Raw genomic sequence first — 15072 nt, 5'->3', positions numbered from 1 at the left:
TCTTCACTTGGCCTCCAGGACCCACTCTTTATCCAATATTCATCCAACAAATATTCATCGAGCATCAGTTATGGACAGGCGCTCATTGGGATGCTGCAGACTTCTTACCTCACTGGCTGCTCCTTGGCAATCTGATCTATCTTTTCCCCCGACCTTGTAATACTAAATTCTCAAAAGCTCCACCTGTGGACTCTTGAGTGTATATCTACACTCACTCTGTTGGTGATTTGGGCCAGTTTATATACCCTCTATATGCTCATAATGCCAAAGCTTTTATCAATACCTGGATTTCTCCTCAGAAATTCAGACTCTTTCAGCCAACTGAGGCAGGTGTTACCTATGCTGCATTTTATTTCTCCACTGAAATACCTAAGACGCAGGCGTCCTCAAACTACGCCTGCGGGCCACATCCGCCGAGGACATTTATCCGGCCTGCCGGGTGCCGCTGCCTGTCCTGCTTAGCAGCCGACTCGTCCTAGGCCCGCAGTGCGCACAGGAATTTGTTCATAGTTTGTTTTTTCAAACTATAATCCTCCTCTGCTTGCTATTTCAATCAAAATAGAAGTGAACTGGCCCCCTGTTTAAAAAGTTTGAGGACCCCTGCAAGAGGCTTTCAAATGAATGAGTCTAAATTCTCCCTTCCCTCAATCTTCTTCATCAGCCTCACCCATCTCATTAAATGTCAATTCCATTCTTCTAATTGCTGGGACCAAACCATTTGGGGTCAACCTTGATGGTTCTCTTTCCCTCACAGCCAACTCCAATCTGTCAATAAACCCTGTCAACTCTACATTTACAGCATATCCACAATCCAACCTTTTCTCAACACTTCCACCTCTAGCACCCTAGTTAAGGCTCACGCCCTCTCTCAGTTGGATTACTGCGACAGCATATTTATTGGTCTCCCTGTTTTTTGCTCTTTCGCCCGTTTCAATCTATATTCATATCTTAGATCACCACAATGAAGCGAGAATCACAATAAAGTGAGTCGCAATCTTTTTGCTGGTGAAGGGTCTTGCCTTTAATTTTTAAAAAAACACAACATCTGTGCCATAAAGCCAAGTGTAATAAAATGAGGTATGCCTGTATTCTTAAAACATAGGCCAGAAATATCTCTTTGAAGTATATGTAAAATTGCAATCCTCCTCTGCTTGCTATTTCAATCAAAATAGAAGTTATGAGTGAGGAAATACGAAGGAGGAGACAAGGTCAGGATGAGGTTCTATGTGAACTGGATTCCTGTTCGCAGTTCTCTGACGTCATTTCCTGCTTCTTTTCTCCTCCCTCTCTTAACTCCACCCACTAGCCTCTAGCTGTTCCTGCCTCAGGGCCTCTGCATTCCTTCCTCCCGGAACGCTCCTTCCCATTCCTGGTTAACTTCCTCATCTCCTTCAGGTTTTGGCTCAAACGGGCCTTCTCAGGGAGGCCTTCCAGAACACCCTATCTAAAGTCATCAATGGACCACATTGCCAACCACGCTCAGGACTCCCTGTCCTCTTTCTCTCCAGAGCACTTATCACCATGGCAGCCTTTGTCTGTTTTGCTCACTGCTGCATCCTCCAAACTCAGAACAGTGCCTGACACGCAGCGCTCAATAAACATTTGTGGAGTGGACTGAAAGAACAGAGGCCAGCTTAATGGAGAAAGCTGAACAACAGATCTTGTCTAAATAAAGACTTTTTAAGAGCCGGCTTTCCCACTCTGTTCCACACCAAGATCCTGGGAGAGCTGAAATGCCAAAAAGCCCGTGTCATAGATCTTAATTTCACATCTCTTCCCCTTAACAATATGTTACCATCATGTTCTGTAGCTTCACAAAAAAGAGACAGCTTTATGTGTATTTATTTGTAATATTAATCTATTTAATCCAATAATGAACAGTACTAAGTAAAATCCCCAGTGTAACTCTAGGTAGCATCCTACTTTTTTATACCTCATAGGTTCATGAACTGTGTATTAACAATGATCAAATATGTAGAAGCCAAGCTCTAAACATACATAATTAGGATGTCTTTAAAATTCTAATTTTACCTCACTTTTTACATAGGATAGTTGTAGCTTTTCACGTGTTCTCTAGGTGTTTTTTTCATGCTAGGGACAGATTCCATCTGGTCATGTCTAATAAGCAACTATATTTCAGAGTCACAAACATTATTATTGATACCTAGACTTTCATATTTTCTCTCCCCCTTGTTATTACAAAATATGGGTGGAAAAAAAAAACAGTTGCTGTACAACAACAATGTTGACTACACTTAACTGTATAGCAAGCAACATGAGAGAGCAGTGAACTTAGCTGATGCACAAAAATCCAAATTTAGCATTCCAAGGTAGTTTATGAGTATTAGTAATAGAATGTATGAAAGTGTGTACTGCCCTGGCCAGTTTGGTTCAATGGATGGAGCATCGGCCCTTAGACTGAAGGGTCGAGGTTTGATTCTGGTCACGGGCATGTACCTTGGTTGGAGGCTCCATCCCCACGTTAATGTTTCTCTCTCTCTGTCTCTCCCTCTCCTTTCCACTCTCTTTAAAAATCAATGGAAAAATCTCCTCAGGTGAGGATTAACAACAAAAAAGGAAAGAAAGTGTGTGTTGTTTTAAAAATTTGCCAAAGTCATCTGAAATCATCTATTGTTTAAATCACTACAACAGTCTGCTTCCAGTTTTCCTGCTTTCCCACTAATAGTGCAGTGCAGCGACTTCATCAAGCACTTCCTTGATAAGGCCCAGGAAGTTGAATAACTCCTTTATTTAACTCTTTACGTTTATCGTATCATGTAGACATCACCACCAAGCTAACCCCATGAGGTACACATTATAATTCCTATTTTAAAGTGGTGGGAACAGATGATCAAAAAAGTTGGGTGACTTGCTTAAAGTCACACAGCTACTACAGAATGGAGCAGGACCTGAACTCATTCTCAAGTAAGAAATGGTATGAAGCCTAACACCAGTACTCAAAAAATGTGAAGGATTGACAAATGTTATCACCTGCTTTCTTAAATATTTTGTTAATCATATAACTTTTTTATTCTATGCTCATGACATTAACAATATTATTTGACAGGAGTAAAGTAATCATGTAGGATTCATGTATTGTTTGCCAGAAATCCACACATTGTAACCTGTTCAGATGTCTTTCAAATTCTAAATTCTCAAATAAGAATTTAATCTGGACTTTGTATTCTTTTTTTATTCAACAACAACAAAAAACTCACAAAATAGCCTTTCAATAAATGATTATCTTCTACATTCTCCAGAGTTCTCAAAACCACATTGATTGAAATCTCTAATATGAATTGTCCTTCTCTCATATTAAAATAATAAAGAATGGCCAGTTCTAGTGAAATATTAGAGTTGAAATAAATAAAGCTAACTAAAACCAAGCCATGATCAATAAGAAAGGGAAATGTTTCCCACCACTTGCTTGAAGGAAGCTGAGGCATTATTAGAAAGTCCCCAACATTTATGAGATGGGATAGAAAATAGCCAGTTTTTATTCATGAATTATCATTATGGCAAAAAAATAAGACTATTATTTTGCCAGGACAATGATAAAAAGTAGCACTTCACAAAGAATTTTCACATACGTTAGCTTACTGATGGACCCTTATAACAGAACTGTGAGAGGGAATTAACGAACAAAAAAAATCATCCTCATTTTCAGAAACTTAAGCTACAAGATTTGGGGACTTGCCAAAAGTCATAAAGTACCAATTCTGGGCATCAGATTACTCGCCGTTTTCGCTCTTTCCAGGTCATCTCTATTGCACAGATCTCACCCCCCCTAACCGGGCCACCTGCTCCAAAACGACAGCCAGCTTGGCCAAGGGCACCTGCAGGGCAGCTGGGGCTGTCAGTGGGGAAGATGGCATTTGGGGGGAGAGGGAGACAAAGGTAGCACCGATTCCTTCATTGACTTCTTTTTTAAAAATGATTCTGGGACGCCGCTATCTGCTCAAGCAGGGCTCTCATCTGGGGGCTCAGGTGAGTTTTTCAGGGTGTGCACCGGCTTCCGGTACCCCAGACACCTGCCACCACCAATAACTTAGGTCTCCACACGCCGCGGCCCAGAGACAGAACATCTCAGCCCCTCTCTCATCGGAGATGAAGGAGGCCTTTGCTTCAGCCTCCGCGACTTACCTGTCGGGTCATAAGAGATTTGATTTTCTGCATGTCGAAATCGGGAGAGAGGTACCTGCCGCCAAGAGCTAACAAATCACTCCAAACCACCGGACGGCTGGCCCTGGCAGAGGGAAGCCATAGTGGGTGGTCACGTGAAGCCGCCGAGCTTTTCCTTTCGCTGGGCATGCTGGGAATTGTAGTCTTCCGCCTGCCCCGCACCCTCAAAGTGGGGCGAGGACAGTCCAGGTACCACGTGTCCCAGGAAGCAAAACAGCCGGCGCTTCCGATTAACCCAGCAAATCTTCCTCTGAGCGACCCTGGCGGTAGCGGGTGTTTATAGAGGTACTTGCTCTCGGTAGCTCTGCTTGGGCGAGGCGAAAACCTAACTCACAGGTGACCAGGCAGAACAGACACTGAGAAGTCGTATATAAACCAGGCTGACCGATGCCTCTAGGCGTGCCACCTGGTCTAAAAGGCGGGCTGGGAGAACGTGAGACTGATCCGAAGCGCCCCTCCAAGCGGTGACCAGAGAACTTGGGACTCCCCAGGTGGCGCTGGCCTTGGAAGGGAAAGGTGTGGTCCAAGTTGTTCAGGCGGCTGGCCAAGGTTAGCACTGTCATTCCTTAGCCTTGCAAAAAGCCCTAAACTAAAAGATTTAACCCCCACTCATCCTTTTACTACCAGCGTAGTCTAAAACAAGTCAAGAAGGAAGATATAACAATAAGTATAAATGTCACTTTAAAGTCCTCTTGTCAACTTTTAGCAGTTGAGTTAAATTGGGGGAAGTGATAGGGAAGTCGTTGGAGGCTTAATTGAAAAAAAAAACTTTACAATTATGAGAATACCAGAAAAAAAAAAAAAGCGAACCAGCACTAACAATTACTAAAAACTAAGTTATTGAAAGCTTTGTACATGTTAAGAACTCTGCTAATAGCTTTACATGTATTATCTGATTTGTCCACACAAGCATCCTATGGGGTTGGTAACTGTTATCCCCATTTTGAAGATGAGTTCAGTGAGGCATGGAGAAATTAAGTAACTTGCCTAACATTACTGCAGATGTAAAACTGAAGGTCTGGTTATCCGGATGCTTTAAGTAAAGGTTTTATGGATAGGATTGTAGAGTGAGTTCTAAAGCGTGTGTGGCCAAAAAAGGGGCCACATACTAAACCTGACAAGCTCGGGGGAGGCCTGAGAGTAACCATGTAGGATGGTCTGAACATAAAAATTCCTAATTAAAAATAGATCGTGGCCCTTAGTCACATCCTAGGCCTGTGGCTGCCTTGACAAAGGTCAATCTTACCTTAAGTAAGGCTGTCTTTGTCTTCCTGCATCTAAAATAACATACCTTTGGAATGTCAGAGTAACCCCCTTTTCCAGACCCCTCAGGGCACACCCATCACACCAGAGCATCAGACCACAGAACCCATCATGTCTTTGCACTTTAAACGTTGTTAACTATCCTGTACCCACCAATGTAAAAGAAATATGTCTCTGCATGTTACCATTAATCTGTTCTCAGAGATTTCACTGATTTGCTTTCTCCCATCCCTGTAATCTGCCACCAATAGATTTCATATACCCTCACTTAGGAGATATCTCCTTATTTGATTCTAATGTATGAAATAAGCTGTAAATTTCCATCCTTGAGCATTTTCTCAATTCTTTGAGATTTTGCTTCCTGGCAATTGTCATCAGTTTGGCTCAAATAAACTCCTAAAAATTCTCTATAGGTTTAGATGTTTCTTACCTTGACACATGGTACCGATGATGTTTTTTATTTCATTTATTTATATTTAGTGTTTCTTAGGGCCGGGGGGGGGGGAACCAGACCCAGGATTTCAAAACTATTTCTTAAGACAACTAAAAAAAGTTAAAGTGTGACCCACAAATGAAATGTATTAGGTAAACAATAGTATGAAGTGGTAATCAGTTATGACAAATAATAAAAGTAGTTTGGAAATGACTGACAGTTGGGAACACTAATATAGTTAATTTCAACTCTGAAAATCTATTATTTGGCCTCTCAGAGTCTTGTCTGATTAGTTTTTACTAATGAAGTAATTATTTGATCAAGGGTTTTGGAAGGATAAAGACGAGGCAAGTAAATGCAATTTATAAATTGTAAAGCACCTTACAAGTATGAGATATTAGAGTCATAATTCTGCCTGGTTCTCTGCTCCAACAGAATTACCCTGTGCTGAAAAATTCCTTTTGAAATGTTATGTTTACCTATATGCCTCTCTGACTCTGTTACCCCTAACACACACAAAAAAATTCCCAGTCACTTTAGGGCAGTGCTAGTTTTGTTGTGTTTGTTTGTTTTATGTGTTTTTTTTACCTGCTCTAATCTTAATTGCCAGACAGTTCTCAGTGTGCGAAACTCTTTAAGATTTATAAGTTCCTGAAAGCATCAAAAGAAACAGAAATTGCTCGTCATATTAACATACAAACTAAAATCCAATTCAGTAAACATTTGTTGGTTGTTGGGGACCAGGCAGAAGGATACAAAGCTTTTTAATAAGACACAGTTGTGTCCTCAAGGAGATTACGATTTTGTTGAAAAAGAATACATTAGGGATGATACAAATCCAATAGTTTTCAAGCCTGAATGTTTATGTTCACCTGAGAAGTGTGCTGTTGTTCTTGTTATTGATCTCTTTTGGATTCTGTGTTTTAAAGTCAGTGATTCATATAGGCAGCCAGCTCTCATCTTTCAGATCCATTCTTTATGAGATGGGAAAATGTATCCACATAAGCTGTTGAGGGCACACATTTTATTAGAGATTGATCCAGGACTAGAATGCAGATCCAAACCCAGATCCAAATTTAAAAAAAAAAAAGGTTTTTTTTATTCAGTGTAGGTTTTTTCCCCCCCATAAGCCAAATTTGGGGAAATGAGTATTTTCTGTATCTATTTGATCCTGAAAAGGCAAAAAAGCTTTTAAGACCTTGTTTTACTCTAATACTGCACATTTCATTGCTTATAAATTAAAAAGAAGTGAACAACTTAGGCTTCTGAAAGTTCTAAGGCTGTGACTATAATATTGAAAAACATGTAAAGTAAATCAGTGCTGCTATATAAATTATATTTTCTAATTCAACATACCCTAACACTATAGAAAATAATTAAGCCATACATAATGCATTTTAACTGCAAAAACAAAACAAACAAACAAACAAAAAACCTCCTACAGCCTGAGAGAGCATTTTTTAAAAGGTGAAACATGTTATTTCATTTCCATTTTTCAAATACATATATGACTTATTTAGGACTCGCACACTTGCCTGAAGGCTGTTAGTGGTAGGCCAGAGCATAGTAGTGGAAAGTATGGATGGCCTGCCAACAAGCCTCAAGGAAAGCTTGCTGGATGATTGTCATTTTATAAAGAAGTGCTTACCCCGTTTTTGCAGATTGGAACATCAGATCTAAGAGCTAATTGGATCTGACTTGGGACAATAGCATTAGCAGTAAAATAGGATAAGGATATATTTATGATGGTCCAAATGGGAGGAGCCTAAAAGCTTAAATTAAAGCTGAGATCTTGGTTTGATTAAGAAGATACATTTCTAATCATCCTCTAAACATCAAAGCAGTGGAAAGATGTGACCTCTCCAAGATGGTGCAACTACACTCCCTAAGCAAGCACGAGCCGAAAACAGAAGGCTTGCTGACGATAGAACAGTGACCTGGAAAGGGACCCAGGAAGGACGACATTGCTGCGTAGTGATTAGTATACCTGGGCTTCTGGGAGGCAGCATTGTAGACATAACTGTAGAGAAGTGAGCACCAGCACAGGCATGGGTGGGTATGACGGCCTCCTCCAGCAGCCAGCTCTTCCCTGTAAACTGTCATCTTTCCTAGGATCTAGTTGTAACATAAGACAGTGCTGCTTTTTCCCCAGTTCTTCCTCATCCCCACTGTTCTACATTAACCTGGTCATTTCACTACCTCTCCCTCCCAATTGTTCCTATTGCAAAATACTCATATGCTACTAGTAAATAAAGAATGTGGATGTTTGGAATGAATGTAGCAGACTGTTTGCTTTATAAACCAAGACCAGACTTACAATTGATTAAAATCTTCCCACCAAACACCATCTCTCCCCCCACCCCCTTTTTCTCTCTTGCTTACACATACACACACACACACACACGTACACACACACACTACCCCCAGTGGCTTCTTGCATTCCTTGAAATTTAATCATCATGGATACAGATTGCTTTAGATTCATCAGTTTTTTCATTGTAAATGCACATGTAACTAAGATCAATAAACAGGCTCCTGAATAGAATGGAAGAGCAGAGCTCCCCACTGGGTTACAAGTGAAATGTGAGATACTGGAGGTGGGACATTTCTTATAAAGCACTTTAGCCCATTTTTAACAATCATGTAGGAATTTACAACAGTTGAAGTTACATGTTAGCATTACCTGTAAGGCTTCCTGGGTAAACATCCTGAATTCAGAAAGTACTCCTGCTGCCAGAGGGCGCTCTGTCATAGTTACACCAGGTAGCACTTTATGAAGTTGTGTCAATTTTTTAATATTTGCTATGATGTGGAAAGATCACAACTATGATTAATTTTGGCATTTATTTGACAATTATTTATTAGTAATATTATTTATAATTTATTTACATAGTCTCTGTTACCCTCTATGTCAGAAAAGAACAGATATTTTTAAATATAACCCAAAAGAAACAAACACACACACACAAAAAAAAAAAAAACACAGTAAAAATTAATCCTTTAAATTAAGTAAATTTAACATTAGGAAAAACTCACTACATTGTCTTTATTTTTCTCATTTTTTAGGACCAAAGAACTTCATCCTGAGCCAGCACTGGGTTTGAAAACAAAGGCAATTGCAGATTCATATTGATTTAAAACATATGAGGTATAGTCCATGTGAAATCTATAGAACTTCCATATTGTATTTTATGCAATCCAATATTAAAATTTGCATACATTTCTTAAGCATGAACTGAGAATCAGAAGACATGGGTGAAAGAGCATTTGGGGTTTATTTCTGAGGGAACAACTTAACAAAAATACTAGTTAAGCACTATGCTAGGTGCTAAGGATTCATAAATAAATAAGACTGATCTGTATTCGAGGGAAAATAAACATGCAATAAAATTAATTGAGGTTAAGGAGATAAGTGCTACAGTAGACGTACACGCAGAGAAAGTTGTATAGTCATTACCTGGGGCGGGGTCAGGGGGAGCTCTTGTCATTTTTCTGAAGCATGGAGAGATCACCAAGTGACCTCCAAAGAAGGCACTCACTTTCTTTGCCAATAGAAGCACTTCTGGAAGAGTTGGGAGCCTTAATGCAAAAAGTGTTTCCAAACTTGGATTCCAAAATAACTCTCATTTCTTTTATTTCAACCTTTAATTATGCTTGAGGAATATTCTTCCTTTCCTATTAGTATCTCTGAACGTCTTCAGTGAGCCTTTATTGTGAAAAATAATTTATGCAAGGAATTTTGCTCCATTTGATGTAAATTTGGTTATATACTTTTTATTTTATATAGTGGAAGCTTTGGACTAGAGCTTTCTTGCAAGAAATGAAATGTTTGCTTTATAAAGCTATCATGTAGGAATTTACAGCATACAACTCAGTAAATTAAGCAGAAATGTTCAGACGGCCTGCTGCCAGGGCAGTGACGAGCCGGGCTGAGAAGCTGGGGCCCAGGCACCACGGCGGTGGTCAGATCCCGGACCATTGGTTCACTCCTCTATGCTTCAGCGGTGAAAATGTGGCCTCAGATATTATCTGTTGGCAGAGGCTTTCTTTCTTTTTTTTCATTATAACTATACCAGCCCATAATACAGTGTTACTTGGAAACACACCTGTGGTTTGTTTTTAAAAATAACATGAATCCATAGATTCAACAAAATCATAGCAGAAATGTGTCATATGAACTACTACATAGAAAAATACATTTCTAAAGACATCCAGGCGCCCCGTTTTGATTCTTTGGTATAACTTTTACATGTTATTTAGTGACTGCATGATGATTTGTGACTGTTTAGCAGGTCTATGAAATACTTCAATTTTCATAGAAAATTTTTAATTTCAAAATAATTTCATGATAGGAAAGGAGTTTTTTGTTTTTCAGGCTATTTCACAACATGCTCTCATTATGAAAGCATACTGTTTTTCAAGAAAGTCACCAAAAAGGTGTTTTCCTTCATGTGATTATTAATAACTAAGGATAATTTATCAAATATATTGACAATTACTGATAATTGCTAAGAAGCTGTTCTGAAAGTCCTAAGCCAGTATTCTTGCAGAACATGTAACAGGTGTTCCCACTCCCTATGTCCTTTGTATACACATTCATTCTGTATTCAAATCACAGAAGCAAGAGGCAGGATAGGGTCTGTTACCTCACTGCTAATTTCCCTGGCAAATAAACCAGCAGCTGCTGGTCCATGAACCAAGTTGCCACTAGGAAGTTGCACCGTTTACATGGGGCAGGATGCTTTCATGGAGCCCTTCAGCAGTACCGTTGGGGTCTTTCAGTGCAAAATATACCTCCTTCTCTTAGGTAAGCCACTGCATGACTTGTGTTTTAGCTGTGTGTGGTGTTTTTAAATTGTGGGTTTAAGGTAAATATTTGTTTTAGGCTGTAGATTCATTCAGATAATTGAAGAACAGCTCAGAACCTTTTAAACAATAACATACTTTGTTTCAACAAGGAATCAGGAACATTTAGTAGAAATAAGGTTCAACCAAAAGATGGTTATTGTTTCTTAGAACAATACTTATTGTCACTAGCACTCATTAAGAAAGTTAAGATATTCTAAAAACCTAATGAATTTCTTTTTTTTAAGAGAGTTTACATATACATTTCACTTTGACAAATATTCTTATAGGCCATGAATTTGTGACTGCTTATAGTGAAACTCAAAAACTATTTATGATAATTTTTTTGCTGTTCTTATTCTAGATAATGTGTCAAACCATTAGTTTTACTTCATTTTAAATGACCTATCTTATGAAATATGGAAAAAGATAAAGTTCCAAACTGACAAAAAAATATTTTATACGCAGTATGGAGAAGTGTGTTTTAAATAGTATTATTTCTCCAAAAGGCCTTGAGCCTTTCTTTTTGCCCGATGGCTATTCCTATTAATTTTTTTTTCTGTACCTCAATATTTTTCCTCAATTTCTTTATCCTTAGAGTTTAAAAGAATCTTTCACCAAAATTCCCACTGTTTCTGTCATCATTATTTTCATAAGATGTTCTCTTTTTCATTCTTTCTATTTATCAGTTTTAGAAGTCAAGGTTAGTTCCTTATTTACATTCAACAGATAGGAATTTTTAAAAAGATGTTTATTTCCTTAATGTTAAGAACATCTTAGCTAAATGAGCAATTTAAGTTTTAGCCTTCTCCAGTTGTTCAGAGCCTTGTTTTCACTGGTATATTTCATTATAGTTTTCATTGTGAATAAGATTGTTTTTTAAACTTGTACCTAATGATGTATATAGCCCACATACTTGAAATATACAATTTGTAAAATTTTTTTAAGTGTTTGAGTTTTCCTTAGTTGTGACTTAGTTCTGAGTGTGTATGTTGTCTAATGCAAACCTATATTGATTTTTAGTTTTAATTTTAAAAAAATCAAACAGTTGCTCTAACTGGCTTTTTATCTTTGTGCATTTTTGTATGATTTGAAAGTATCCTGTGAGTCAGTGCTCCACTTATTTTTAATTTTACAACAAGGGGACTGTGGTCATTTTACAACTAATGCTTTTGTAAGTGGCTTGCAGAAGAACTTAGAGACATTTCACTTGAGGGATTCAACTAAAATAATTTAAGATATACTTTAGGGAAGTAGCAAGTTCATAAGTAGTTAAAGCAGTTATTATCCCTTAAGACTTTCTTACACAATTTTACTTTTTTTCATTAGTAGTATGTTGTAAAGACCATAGGTAATGTGGGATTCTGTTTTTGGAATACTGAATTATCTGTTTGTTTTCCTTTAAAAAAAAAAAAAAAAACTTAAAAATTGGAAGCCCAAAATGTAGTTTGTAGAGTCTACTCAAAGTAAAACTTTATAATTTCTATTTTCTCTAAATACGCAAGAGTTTATTTTCAGTCAACAATAGTTGTGTTATGCTTGCTAATATCATACATGATAATGGGGAAGTAAATACCAACTATTTTGAGCTACAGCTAGAGGTCACTTTGTGGAAGTTTGATGTTTATATTCAACACAGTGAAACTGGCCTGAGGAGTCTTTTGTTTCTGGAATATAGATAAATTTTACAATGACTTGAGGTGTTCCTTAACACTGTACATTCTATTGCTACACTATTTAAAGGAGTTTCTACTGGGGAAATTATTGCTATAATTTTTATTTCAGATTTTTAATGGTATTAGCCAAGTTTCTCCAATTTACTATGCCCTATATGTAAAAAGTATTAGTTAATCTAATAATAAAATGAGTTTTAAGTTAAGTCAAGATATCTGGAATATCAAAAGCAGATTAAAATTTCATTAATTTTTATGTCATTCATTTTTTTGAAGTTCATTTGTTCACACAAAGGTTGACTTTCTAAAATCAATAGTTTTAGTTCTTTAGGTTTTCTCATACAACTAGAAAAGAACACTTGAAAAATACTCAAAAATGAAGCTAATTTTTTTAAAGTTAATATCCTGCTAATTGACAGCATGAATTCATCCCATCTATAGTGGGAAATACATCAATGGCAGGAGAGTATGTAGTCCTAAACTGTAGGGGAAGCATTCAATTATTTGTTTATTCCCCAGCGTTCACTACAGGTAAGGATTGCAGCATATCAGTAGATTCATGTCTTTCCTGCAAAATTAAAATATTTCAGATAACTGAAATAAAGAAAATTTTGTTCCTTGATAACACTCTTAAAACTTGCTAAATATAATTTATCTGGTAAAAAATGTGTGGGCAACCTAAGGAAACAGCTATTGTCACAGCTGTGCTTTCTCTCACTGTCATACATGTACTTGGAAAAAATTCAGATGACATGACTTCATATCATTTGATATGATAAGCATAGAATATATGCATACATATTAATGACAATATATTATTTAAGGTATTATTATGTGATGCAGTTTCTAAAATGGTCCAAAGAACTAGGCCACCCTCCTTAAACAATATTGTCCATATAAATCATTTAATATAAACAATAAATGCCATATAAATTATTTTCTGCTAATGTAGTTTCATTTTTACCTGGGCTACAATATTCATATTTAATATTTTATTAAATAGAATTTGCTTCCCATAACTCTAGTCACCAACTCTCTAATCAGTCTTTTGATACTTAAGATTCAAGTTTCTGGTACAGAATCCAAAATTCACCGACCTTTGTGTTCTAGTCCAGCTGCCTGTAAAGTGTTGCCCAAACATTTTCAGTTAATCGTTTCCAGCTTCAACCACACACACACACACACACACACACACACAAAGTAGATAAGAAATTCTTATCCTTTTCAAAAAAAGGGAACAAGGACTTTGTCAGTGACTTCCCCAAATGACACGAACAGATTGGCCAGATTGCAGTCAAGCCATCTAGGTCTACATTTCAGCATGACCCTGGTTTCTAGGTTGAGCTGTGAAATGTATTAAAGGGACCAACATATCAATAACCAAACTGCTCACTATCAGAGGCAACTACTGAGTTTTCTGTTGGTGGCCGCGCAGCTTTCCCAGTGTATTCTCAAGGCAGTGATGTGGGTCCCCACCATTCCCCTTGATTCCTTGGTAATAAACACAGCATCACCACTGTATATTAAAGTATATCCAGGGATTGGCAATGTATTAAATGGACTAACATCTGAGACTCAGTACTTCAAAATACTTTGTGCCCCTGAGAAATTAAATACAGACCTTCACCTTCAAATGTAGGGTACTGCTACCCTGAGAAAAGCACCTCAGAATGTCAGTAACATAAACAAGAGTAAGAGAAGCCTTAGGCTTCATCTAATACTACCCCCTTTTTGCACAGGAGAAAACTGAAGTCGAGAATAAAAAAAAAAGATTTATTAAAGTCACTTCACTGACAAATCCTCATTTTTATCCCAAGTGTGTGTCCTTTTACTAAGATCTCACATTCAGTGGATTTTTAACTTTATCAAAGTATCAAATACAGTAATCTCTCTCCAAAGTTAGAGAATAGGTTCCTGAAATCCCTTATATCAAGGCAATTAGCAAGTGATGGATTTAAGACTATATGGTGAAAGTGGGATAAGGGAGTCTAAGATAAGGGAGTTTAAGTGGGATAAGGAGTGAATGATGAAACCATAAATATTTTTATGTGCACTCCAGTAAAACAGAAGACAGAAACACCCAATAAAAATGGTGGGAATTGCATCTTATATAAGTTAACAATAATGGCTACTAAAAAGCTAGTTTTTATTTATTGTTTATTGCTTACCAGGAGCTTCCTATCACCAATTTCAATGAAAGGCATGTAAGCACATGTTGTTTTGTGCAGATAACATATATACCAAGATGATTTTTTAAAATACTTTTATTGATTTCATAGAGGGAGAGGGAGAGAGAGATAGAAACATAAAAGATGAGAGAGGATCATTGATGGCTGTCTCCTGCACACCCCCTACTGGGATTGAGCCTGCAACCAGGGAATGTGCCCTGACGGGGAATCAAGCTGTGATCTCCTGGTTCAAAGGTCGACGCTAAACCACTGAGCCACGCCAGCTGGGCACCAAAATGAATTTTTTTCCTGTACTGTCCCCCATCCAAATGCCTGGGGGACATTGACTTCAAGAGCCTTGTTCCTCTGTCAGCCTCAGCTTCACGTATCTCAGGCATCACTGGTTTCAAGTCTTAGATTTACTCTCTCGTTTTCCTTTTCCTCTCTTATGATTTCCTCACAGAAACCATTACTCCTTCCCTGCAGTCCATTTTGTCTCCTCTTCAAA

At 37.7% G+C, this 15072-nt stretch overlaps 2 protein-coding genes across 7 annotated transcripts in view; one reads left to right on the top strand and one right to left on the bottom strand.

The window, feature by feature from the left end:
• Positions 1 to 4288, bottom strand: part of VPS50 (VPS50 subunit of EARP/GARPII complex) — a 123621-nt gene extending 119333 nt beyond the window's left edge. The window contains exon 1 of the mRNA XM_080667117.1: positions 4144 to 4288. Coding sequence (XP_080523243.1) covers positions 4144 to 4176 — 33 coding nt within the window. The 5' untranslated portion in view covers positions 4177 to 4288. The remainder of the gene's footprint in view (positions 1 to 4143) is intronic.
• A 52-nt stretch (positions 4289 to 4340) lies between these two features.
• The window catches only part of HEPACAM2 (HEPACAM family member 2), a gene marked incomplete at both ends in the record, with an annotated part of 50800 nt that continues 40068 nt past the window's right edge, over positions 4341 to 15072 (top strand). For 2 of the 6 annotated variants that reach the window (XM_080667032.1, XM_080667030.1), the window contains one exon: positions 4343 to 4467. Coding sequence is in view for 1 of the 6 variants with exons in the window: in XM_080667035.1 (XP_080523161.1) it covers positions 10607 to 10685 (79 nt within the window). Of the gene's footprint in view, positions 4732 to 8944; positions 9027 to 10606; positions 10686 to 15072 lie in introns of those variants that run through there. The other 4 variants (XM_080667031.1, XM_080667033.1, XM_080667034.1 and 1 more) reach the window with 4 other exon arrangements.

This window comes from Plecotus auritus, assembly GCF_963455305.1.
Source record: "Plecotus auritus genome assembly, chromosome: 4".
NCBI lineage: Eukaryota > Metazoa > Chordata > Mammalia > Chiroptera > Vespertilionidae > Plecotus > Plecotus auritus.
Note: the sequence above shows the minus strand (reverse complement) of the source record. Positions and strands in the feature narration are given on the sequence as shown.